This window comes from Gekko japonicus, unplaced genomic scaffold, assembly GCF_001447785.1.
Source record: "Gekko japonicus isolate JY-2015 unplaced genomic scaffold, Gekko_japonicus_V1.1 scaffold3048, whole genome shotgun sequence".
NCBI classification, from domain to species: domain Eukaryota; kingdom Metazoa; phylum Chordata; class Lepidosauria; order Squamata; family Gekkonidae; genus Gekko; species Gekko japonicus.
The window spans coordinates 160,323-171,257 of NW_015175455.1; the positions used below are offsets into that span (position 1 = coordinate 160,323).

Genomic DNA, 10,935 nt, shown 5'->3' on the forward strand with positions numbered 1-10,935 from the left:
CCCGGTGGTTCCGCTAAACCCCGTAGAACGGGGTCGCTCACGCAGCAAGGTCCAAAGGGGCAGGGCATGGCGAGAGTCTCAATCTCCGATCTTTCGACCGAAAGAGAGACTCCCCCCTAGAACGCCCTAATGCGCCCCGGATCCGAGCTCCTCTCCCCTGAGGGGCTCGTTCGGGTCTCCGCTTGCGCGGATTCCCTCCTCCACCGCGGGCGGGCAAGACGCCCTCGGGAGCGACCTGAGGATGCGTCTGCCTTTCGCGGGAGCCAGACCGGAAGCCCACTAAAACTTCTTTTCTGAAAGGCCTTCAGATTGGATTGGTGCTGCTTGGCAGTGGTGTTTGTTTCCAGCATATTATGGTTTTATTTTAATGGTTGTATTTTTCAATGTACTTGTTGGCCCCCATAAGAACCCAGTAGGTGAAAAGGCTGCATATAAACATTCTAAAATAAATAAGCATAGTCAGTTTCCAGATAGTATTGTCCTGAAGAAATGCCTTGGATAAAAATCAAAATAAATTCCACTGGCCAATATCTCAGTATCACTTGAATATGCAAGCATGAACTAATTCTTAGTAGACAGTTGATGCTTGTTGATGTCACAGACTGAGAGAGCAATCCTAATCAGGGCTACTAAGAAGTAAGTCATTTTATTTTCAGTGGGGTTTACTCCTAGGAAAGTGTTCTTTGGACTCCCATCTTAGAAACGCAGAATAAGCAAGATGGTAATTTCATTGGACCTGCTTCTGTGATGCAGAAGTATCTAAATTTGTGTATTAAAGAGAGCTTTGTTTAGATTGTGCAAAATAAGGGGGAAGAAATACTGAGAAACCATTTCTTACACTGGGAAATGGTCTATGATCTACGAGTCTAGCTTTTGAAAGATCCGTGGTTTCCTCTTGACTATGAGTGGTATGAGGAGACAGCCCATATATATAAATTCATTTGGTTTCTCTGTCTTCCACATTAGGTTCCCCTTGCTCTCAACAGAGTTGTGTCATCAGGAGAATCAGCATTTACAAACATGGCATCCAGCTGGTAGAATCCGGTGACCTGCATGTGGAAGTAGCATGTGAGATTATAGGGCTGCTGATGCTAGAGGTAATAACAGCTTTATTAGGATTAATTTCTTCTGGGCCAGCAAGATCTGGTTAGGAGATCTATTGTTTATTTATACACTCTGTTTATACCTTAATTTTCTCCCTATGGGGACCCAAAGTGACTTACAACATTCTCCCCTTCATTTTATCATAACAACAAACCTGTGAGCTAGATTGGTGGTGATGGAAAGGGCTGTCAAGTTGTAGCTAACTTATGTTGACCCCATAGGGTTTTCAAGGCAAGAGATGAACAGGGGTGGTTTACCATTGCCTGCCTCTGCGTAGCAACCTTGGACTTCCTTAATGGTTTCAAGTTCAAATACTAACTGTGGCCAACCCTGCTTAAGCTTCCAAACTCTTGCAAGATTATGGGTCATCAGGTCAGGATCGGTGTTCCCTCTAAGCTGAGTTAGTGTGAGCCAGCTCACAGTTTTTTAGCCTCCGGCTCACACATTTTTGTCTTGGCTCAGGAAGGAGGGCTCCAGAGCAAACTAATCCATGCAGTAGCCAAATGGCTCCCTCACAACTTGAATGCCACCAGCACACAAAGTAGAATTTCTGCTCACAAGACTCCACATCTTAGAGGGAACATTGGTCAGGATGTGAGCTTGGTTAGGCTGAGAGTCATCCAGCAAGGTTCCATGGCAGAATGGGGCTTCAAGCCTTGGTCTCCCAGGGATAGTTCCCTTTAAGGTGAGATAGGGGGTGCTGGTGCACAAAATTGTAACAGGCAGCGTAGGGATTACTGCTTTCAGCTCACAAGGCATTTCCCCCTCCATTGGAATCAATGGAGGATGGAGGCACCTCCTTCTGGGGCCCATAGAATTGGCCCCCCAGTCCAATCTTTTTGAAGTTGGGGGGGGGGGGGTTTGAGGAGAGGCACCAGCAGCTATGCTGCAAATTTGGTGCCACTGTCTCAAAAAACAGCCCCCCAGAACCTCAGATACCCCCAGATTGATTCTCCATTATAGCCTATGGGACCCATTGACTATAATGGTTCCCCATAGGCTACATGGAGCTGGGAATTTATTTATTTTTTTGCACACCCCTATTATACTTTTCAGTATGATTTGTAAGCTGCCTTGAGTCACAGGGAAAAGTGGGATATAAATATTTGAATAAATTAGTAGTTTGGACAGGTTGATAACATTAAAGCAACTTCCTGTTTGTTAGGTTAGGCAGGGTTCTGACAGTGATTGTTCCTCCTCTGTCATATTTCACTAAAAATACAAAATAGCCTGCAAGAGTCTCCCCCCCCCCCCTAAAAATTCCTATAGTTTTCGCCAGTTCTCAGCACTATGCAGAGGCAGAAACTTGGAGTGCCATTTGCCAGCATGCTGCCATAGCTTGGTCAATTGTAAATCAATGAACAGTGCAGACAAAAGGGCACACCTCTAGTACCCCCTGCTGCCTTTTGCCTCTTAGCAACCCCCTAGATCAGGGGTCATTTCCTGCAGGAGCGCACAGGAGCGGAGCTCCGGCAGTAAAAAGCCCAGGGGGCAGGCACATGCAGCAAGCCCCACCCCCTGCTCCCAGCAGCCCTCAGTCAGAGCAAAAAGCAGCCAAGTAAGTTGCAGAGCTCCCCCTGGCCCCTCGGTCCAAAACAGTCCAGTGGGACCTTTAAGACCAAGTTTCATTCAGGTACAAGCTCTCCCTCCTGTGCGAGGGCAGATCTGCGCATCCCCCACCAATAGCTAGCAATCCAAAACAGTCCCGTGGAGCCTGAGCGGTGGGTATTGCCAGTGATATCAGGGGGTGTGGCATATGCAAATAAGTTATGCTAATGAGTTATGCTAATGAGCTCCTGCACCTATTTTTCTATGAAATGACCCTTGCCCTAGATAATTTGCACTCACCCCCAGGGGCACTACCATTCACTTTGGGAACCACTCCTCTATCCACTGCACCACGCTGGCTTTCTTTCACTTCTAAGTTTCAGTTTCAGATTTATTGGGGGATTTCTATTCTAGCTTTCAGATTTATATTCCTGAGCAGGCCAGCAAGTAAATGGTAGTCTGGTCATCTCCCTTGTGCACATTTATTTCAAATGTGCTGTTATTCAGTGGGACTTCCTGTCAAGCCAAATGCATATGATTGCAGAATTAGTCTGTTAGGTAATGCAATCGTCATCATTAGGATATTGGTTTGTCAACATACTAGCTCTCTTGTTGTGCCTTTAACATCAGCCTGACAACCAGAAGCCTTTTCTACTACTAAGAAAAAGTTTCATCTGATTAATTTTTTTTTGTCTGTTAGGCTGCCTTTAAGGACATAGGAAGAGGGCTGGTCAAAAATGTTGGCAGCCCTGTTGGGATAACACTGCATGTGTGTTCAAGGTGGTGACTGACAGATGTCACGCATGACAGTGGGTTTTTATATTTTTCCAGCAGGGGGTGCAACAGCTATTTCTGAAACAATTTTCACTACCATCTTGATAGCCTCTTTCCTTTGTTCTTGATTTTCTCTCCCCTCCCCTTCTTTTTTTGGGGGAGGCATATATGAAGCCTTCAAAGCATATTCTCATAACTTTGGGGGGTTTTGCCTCCCATTTGTTAGGTCCACCAGCTGCCAGGCCCCGCATTGGTTGATTTGGCCACTTTGTTTGTTGAAGCTGTCCGAGGAGGTAGCCTGCTAAGTGGCAAATCTTTAGAGTTGCTTCCGACAGTATTGACTGCACTGGCTACATCGAAAGAGAGCCTGATTTATGGCAAAGGTAAGCTCTTTGCTCCCCCCCCCCTTCCTATAACTAGTCACGTTTTCTAAATGTTCAATTTCCCCCTCCTAACAGGTGAACTGAGTGGGGTAGAGCTTAAGAAACAGCTGATCAATACACTGTGCTCCAGCAGGTAGGTAGGTCTGGTATTTTCAGTTCCATGGGTTCTCTGGGAGAATTGTTCAGAACTCACCTTGTGAGCCCTTCTTCCATGCATGATTTCAGAGTCAAATACTGTATGCCTGTCTTCGAATGGAGATCAGTCAGTCTCTCTCTCTCATACACACACACACACACTGCATGAAGTACCATCATCATTAGCGCTGTAACATCAGCGCTGTTCTAGGAAACAATCATTGCTAAATTGTCCTTTTAAACCCTTCGCTAAACAGTGTGCATCTCACTATATAATACCTTTTTGCTTCATTTCAAGGCTTCTCTCACCCTTGCTCTGCTCTGTTTTCTTGAGGTCTCATTCCTCTGTACTGAAAGAACAGTGGTGTGATTGCTCTGGATTCTTCAATCCTTGTCTCTGGCAAGGCACTCCCCAGTCCTTCCATTTGTCAACAGATCTGTGAGCAGGCCACAAATGTTCTGGAGTGGCTGGTAATTTTAGGCTGCATCACCGCAGCACCTGGCTTCTATTTAACGTAGTCAAAGAATTATCGGGGGGGGAGGGGGATGAATTGAATCTGGATATGGTAGTATTTCTGGCTAGTAATCCCCCCCCCCCTTGTTCTCAGACTTATTAATTTTATCTGGGCAGGTGGAGCCATCAGTATGTGATCCATCTCACCTCCATGTTCAGGTAATCCCCAGTCTCTATTTTTACTGCTTTTTTTTGGGTAAGGTGTTTGTGACGGAGAATGACTTTTTTCCTGGTGATAAGGGAGTAGAGACCTCTGACCTGGAGGGCTCAGGCTAGCCTCAGGAGCTAAGCAGGGTGAGCCCTGGTTAGTAATTGGATGGGAGACAACCAAGGAAGTCCAGAGTTGCTGTGCAAGGGGGCAGGCAATGGCAAACCACCTCTTGCCTTGAAAGCCCTATAGGGTTGTTGTGTGAGTCAATTTAATGGTACTTTACGCACACACACAAAAGAGGAGAAGTGCTAAGTTAATCACAGTCAGTGCTTGGACTTTGAAGACATTCCACTAGGCCAGGCATTTCTTCAGTGAAGAAGAGTTTTTAGGCTCCAGGGGTCTCTTTGAACGATCCCATGTGCCAGTGGTGGTTTTTAGCCATGCTGTCCTAACTGGAGTTACACCTTTTAAGTACACTTATTTCAACTGTCTTAGGAGGGTGTAACTCTGCTTCAGGTTGTACTATAGAATGATCTGCTTTGACTGGGTTAGCTAGTGATCCAGTTGGATATTATCCAGAGGGAGAGATTTGCAAAGCCACTGTGGTCCAGATTTTGTCCATCTTCCCAGAATGATTTACACTTGATAGCAGAGCGGCTTAGACTGTTAGTTGGCTTTCCTTATCTAGTCACTGCACTCCCAGGCACTTCCCTACTGAAGCTTCCCTACTTCAAAGCTTCTTTGTTTCATCCAACAGCCAAGCAGGGCTCTTGGTCCTTTGAGGTGGGATTCCTTTTGCTAGCTCTCGGTCTAAGCATGCTGTTGCATTTTGAAAGGTGCCAACATGAATGGGGAAATGTTTGGGTTTTTCCCCCCACTTCCAAACTCTGCAGGGACGTCCCATTGAGTGTGGAAGAGCTGCAATTTGTGGTGGAAAAGGTACTAAGGATGCTTCCTAAGGTGGATCTCCAAGAAATCCCTCCTCTGGTCTACCAGCTGCTGCTGCTTTCTGCAAAGGTAATGTCTATGGGGAAACTGACCAGGTCCCCCAAATTCTAAAATGTGGACCACAGAACTTCTGAGGAAGATGTTGACAAAAATTCTAGTCACACTTTCACAGGCAGTCACTTTTAAACTGAGTGTCTGCCTGAAGTCCAACCAGCTGCAAAGAAAATTGGATATACCTGGAGTGTGCTCTTCTACAAAATTTGTATAACCTCCCCCAGAAACTTGTTGGTAATGAGTGAGTAGCAGCTAATATCAGCGAATGGTTTTACATCAGAATTGGAGAATAACTCCACAAAGCCCATTTCTATTTCCCTGACATTCATAATTTACCCGAAAGCCCATTTCTATTTCCCTGACATTCATGTTACCCAATATAGGTGAATAGGTATGTCAGACTTAAAAAGGAGATTAGACAGATTAATGAAGGACAGGTTATCAGTGACTACTAGTGATGGTAATTAAAGGGAACCCCCACATTTAGAGGCATAAAATCTCTGGATACCAGTGCCAGGAGGCAACATCAGGGGAAGGTCTGTGTCTCTTTGCCCTGTTTACTGACCCTTTGTGTGTGTCTCTTTGCCCTGTTTACTGACCCTCCAGGGCCACTGTTTGGCCACTGTGTGAAACAGGCTGCTGGACAAGATGGACCACTGGTGTGATCTAGTATGTTCTTAAAGCAACATGTGTGTTTTTGGTACAAGATGGACCACTGGTCTGATCCAGTATGTTCTTAAAGCAACATGTCTGTTTTTGATTCTTGCAGCTTTTAGGAACCAGGTTGTAGTCTTGGTATTAAAAGAGAAATGGGGTTGGGGACCCAGAGTAGCACTCTGGCTGTGAACTGTGAACCAGGAAGCCGCTGGCCAAAAACTGCCCTCTGCTTTCAGCTTGCAAGATGGCCTTAAACAAGTCAGTAGAATAGAGTAAGAGTCCAGTAGCTCCTTAAAGGCTAAGTTTGTCTAAGATAAGGTGCTACTGGACTCTTACTCTTTTCTACTGCTGCAGACAGAGTAACATGGCTACCCATCTTGATCTATCTCCCTGTTTGCAGCGTGGGTGAAAATTAATACTGGGCTGACTTTCCAGCTTGTTCCAAAGATTGCTGAGATTCTATCTGTCTGTGAAGTGCACGGAACACTAAGAGCTTGCTGTTGATACTACATTTTAATACTGTAATATAAAATGACTTCTGTTACTTTATTCTCTTCTAACTTTTCAGGGTAGCAAGAAAAACATTTTGGAAGGATTAATCAGCTTTTTCAATCAGGTAGATCAAAAGCAGAAAGAAGAGCAGAGAGATTCAGAGTGAGTAATTTCTCATATCTGGTATCTAGTAGGATATTGTAAATGTAGGTAGTTGCATTGGTCCATAGCAAGATCCAAAAATAAAAGTCCATATAGTACCTTTTTTTCAGACCAACCCAAATAATTCCACAGTGTGTGCAAGCTTTTGAGTTTTTCAGAACTCTTTACCTTTCAGGTGGGGTAGCTGTGTTGGTCTGAAGCAATAGAACAAAGCTTGAGTCTGGTGGCACCCTTAAGACCAACAAAGTTTAATTCTGGGTATAAGCTTTTGTGTGCATGCACACTTCTTCAGATACATTGAAACAGTTTTCCTCAAGCCTTACATATAGCTTATGTATCTTGACTCTAACTAGCCCTTCTCCCCATCTACTTATATGTAAAGCTTGAGGAAATCTGTTTCAGTGTATCTGAGGAAGTGTGCCTTTATGCACGCTAAGTCAGTTCTTGCTTAAACCAAGAACTGTACTTTGTTGGTCATGGAGGTGCCACTGGACTTAGTTCTCACATCTGTTTGTTAACTCTTATATTTATATGCTAATTTGCTGCCATTCACAGGTCTTACCAACTGCTTTAAGCCAATTTCAGTTATACTTCCTGGCAACTAACCCCCCTCTACTTATATGTAAGGAAAACTGCTTCAATGTATCTGAAGAAGTGTGTATGCACAGGAAAGTTTATACCCCAAATTAAACTTTTTTGATCTTAAAGGTGCCACTGGACTCAAGCCTCGTTCTTCAACTTTCAGTATGCTTTAAGGCCTCAGATTGATGGCCTGAAAGATCATTCCCTCACCCACTTTTTAACATTCATTCTGATGCAGAGTTTTGAAGAACTCAGAAGCTTCCCTGCTGGGTTGTGTTATTTGGATTGGTCTTAATAAACTGTATCGTATGGCCTTTTGTTTTCTATTATCGCTGTGATACTTCTCTTTTCTCAGTCAGGTCACCCTCACAATGGCCTGTTTCTGTCTTTACTGCATCTCTGTCACAACCAGGATTGTTTTTCTGGCCAACAACTCTTTTAGGTCCATGGACCTTGAAGCAGCTACGGTGCCATTAGATCAACTCCGCCATGTGGAAGGCACAGTCATTCTGCATATTGTGCTGGCCATTAATCTGGACCGGGATTTGGGCAAGGAGCTGCTAAAATACTTAAAGGTATGTCAAATGCAAGAATGAGCTGAGATGGAGCTGATGGTTCAGAGGCATGGGCAAAATCTGCACATCTCTAACTTCTAAGGAACTGGCCTGTTTCTTGCTACTCCACTGAGCAAAGCTAGGAGTTCCACCAGCCTGAACAGTCTTCCTCCAACTTAAGTAGCTCTTATGTTGCATAAGGGGTTGTAAGATATGATAGTGTCCAACTGAAGCCATGAAAGCTCTGCCCTAAGCTAACAGGGATGACAACTTCTTGTTCAACCAGAGATTTCCCTGCTTTCTGGTAATTAAGCTTTTTTCTTTATGACGAGAGTTGAACTGAATAAAGCAGCTGCTACCATCTTAATTCCGGGCACTTCTATGTATTTACTTCATTTATTTTATTTATGTATTTTCCACAATGGAGACCCAAAGCAGCTTACACAATTCTACCCTCCTCCATTTTATCCTCTTAACAACCCTGCGAGGTAGGTTACGCTGAGTGCATGATTGGCCCAAGGTTCCTCATAACAACCCTGCGAGGTAGGTTATGCTGAGTGCATGATTGGCCCAAGGTCACCTAGCAAGTTCCCAGGCAAAGTGAAGATTGGAACATAAGTTTTCCAGATCCTAGTCAAACATTCTGACTATCATAGCATGCTGGGTTTCTGTGCTTGGGCTGGTGGATTTGCAACTCAAGAGTCCCTTGCTGAGCCTGGAAAATATTCAGGGACGGTAGGCTGTTCAGGGATGGTAGGCTTCTGCCTCCTCCAGTGTTTTTTCCTCCTGCCCCAATGTTCTTCCCTTCCCACTCCCAGAACACAGGGTGGTAGAACTGCTCCCTTCCTTCTTGGACTCCTAGGAGAAAGGGAGATCCAGGAGGGGCAGCTGTCATTGGTGCTGGGTTATTTTGCCTCAGTGCAGTGGAAGGAGGGCTCATGGGAGCTGCTTTCTGTTTCTTGGCTAGGAAGGCTTTAAATGCAGGAAAGAAAAAAAAAAGGACTGGGGCTTGCAGGCAGCTTTCCATAGCATCACTATGGCATGACTTCATGCTTCCCATTCTCTTCCTCTTAAGAAAAACAGAGAGAGAGAGAGAGAGAGAGAGAGAGAGAGAGAGAGAGAGAGAGAGAGGTGTGCTTAACCCCTCTTTTGTTCTTCATCAATGCGGCTATTTTCAGTCATGGATAGGCTTGATTGACAAATCTGATCCAGTGTAGTTTGTTTATACTTGGAATCTTCCTGTTTTTGGCTTGTGCAAAAGTTATAAATGTGTACAAGGCAATGAATTAAATGCCAAAGCAAATTGGACATGGCAGCTAAGCCTAGAAAAAAGCTCAATCCCTTGTTCTGAACCACTTGTATCCGCGAAGTGGTTTACAATGAAATGTGAAAATTTAATGTAATTTAAAATCAGTATATTATTATTCAGTATAAAAACTCCTTTTTATACATTTGAAACTCTACTTGTGCTTGGTGCTTCCTAGTCTGAGCAGCACAGAGATCCCAGCAATGCCCTCGGTCCCTTCAGTGTGACCCTTCTGCTGTCAATGGCCAGGATACACCGATTTCAAGAGCAGGTATGTCTTCTTTCCCAGCTCTTAACTTTATCAGTAAGGCAGAGGACAGTTATGTGCGCCAGCAGAATCCAAGTAATTTGCATCATTTGTCTACAACATGCCTGTTCTTCCACTCTGGACTCTCAGTAGTGCAAACAAAAATAACTTCCTGCTTAGTTGCTGTTTTGTTTTTGCTGTAGGTCTTTGACTTCCTGAAAACATCAGTTATGAAGTGCTTCAAGGACATGCAGTTCGTTAAGGGCTCCAAGTTCTTGCAGGACTTGGCTCCTCTGCGCTGCAGCATATCAGCCACAGTTTTAGAAGTCGTGGCAAACAGGTGGGTTGTGGCAGCCTGGCAGCCTTTTAAGGTCTGCTCTGCACATGCAGCAGAATAACTTCTTCCATTTCAGGCTCTGGGTAAGGAATTATACTTTTCGAATTCCCTTACGCTGATAATTTCCTTTAAGTGGAACCAGCAAAGTATGCAAACGGCTAGCTGGAACCCTTCTCCCACATACACACGCAGTCCAAATGAAACTTTTACAACTTTGAATCCCAATAAATATTGAATGAAAACATATATATTAATGAACAGAACATATCCAACAGTTTATTTTTACATACAGTTATCTAAAAGCCACTTTGACGTGAGCCCCACTTGTTGCCTGGAGGCTATCGTTGATTCTCTCTCTGTCTCCAGGCTTGTTCAAGCATGCTCGCGCCCACTGTTGCAACAGTATCAGTGAACTCCTAGTGTTGTTCAGTTACCTACAGTCACCTGGAACACTAAAATTTTTTGCTGTACTAAACTTTGAGTTGCTTTTCGGCATTTTAATCTGCCGTGTGTTTTTCTATGATGCTGTCAAGTCGCAGTTGATTTATGGTGACCCCTCATGGGATTTTCAAGGCAAGAGATTTCACAGGTAGTTTGCTATTGCCTACTTTTGCGTAGCAAGCCTGAACTTCCTTGGAGGTCTGCTATTCAAATGTTTAGCTTCTGAGATCTGTTGAGATTGTCCAGCAAGGTCAGGGTGTTTTTCTGTAGGGTAGCATTAAAAATGTGACAAAGGATACTCAATGAGAGGGACCTTCAGCCTCATCTAGCAATTCTTACTGCCCTGTCCAAGGAGGGGAAAGGGCATAATGGTAAAACTGTTGTCAGGCTTTTATTACATTGCTCTCTTCCTTTCCTTTCTTTTTGCTATCTCCATCTAGTGTGTTCGGTTGGGATCATGTTACTCAAGGCCTGGTGAATTTTGGTTTCATTCTGTTGGACTCCTACGGGCCTAAGAAAATTTTAGGAAGCAAAGTCACGGAAATC

At 44.3% G+C, this 10,935-nt stretch overlaps 1 protein-coding gene across 1 annotated transcript in view; it reads left to right on the plus strand.

The window, feature by feature from the left end:
- Nucleotides 1-10,935, plus strand: part of FANCI (Fanconi anemia complementation group I) — a 35,756-nt gene that overhangs the window by 6,456 nt on the left and 18,365 nt on the right. Inside the window, 10 exon segments of the mRNA XM_015425901.1 lie at nt 967-1,097; nt 3,653-3,809; nt 3,885-3,942; nt 4,576-4,617; nt 5,503-5,626; nt 6,837-6,922; nt 7,947-8,079; nt 9,543-9,635; nt 9,815-9,951; nt 10,830-10,933. Coding sequence (XP_015281387.1) covers nt 967-1,097; nt 3,653-3,809; nt 3,885-3,942; nt 4,576-4,617; nt 5,503-5,626; nt 6,837-6,922; nt 7,947-8,079; nt 9,543-9,635; nt 9,815-9,951; nt 10,830-10,933 — 1,065 coding nt within the window.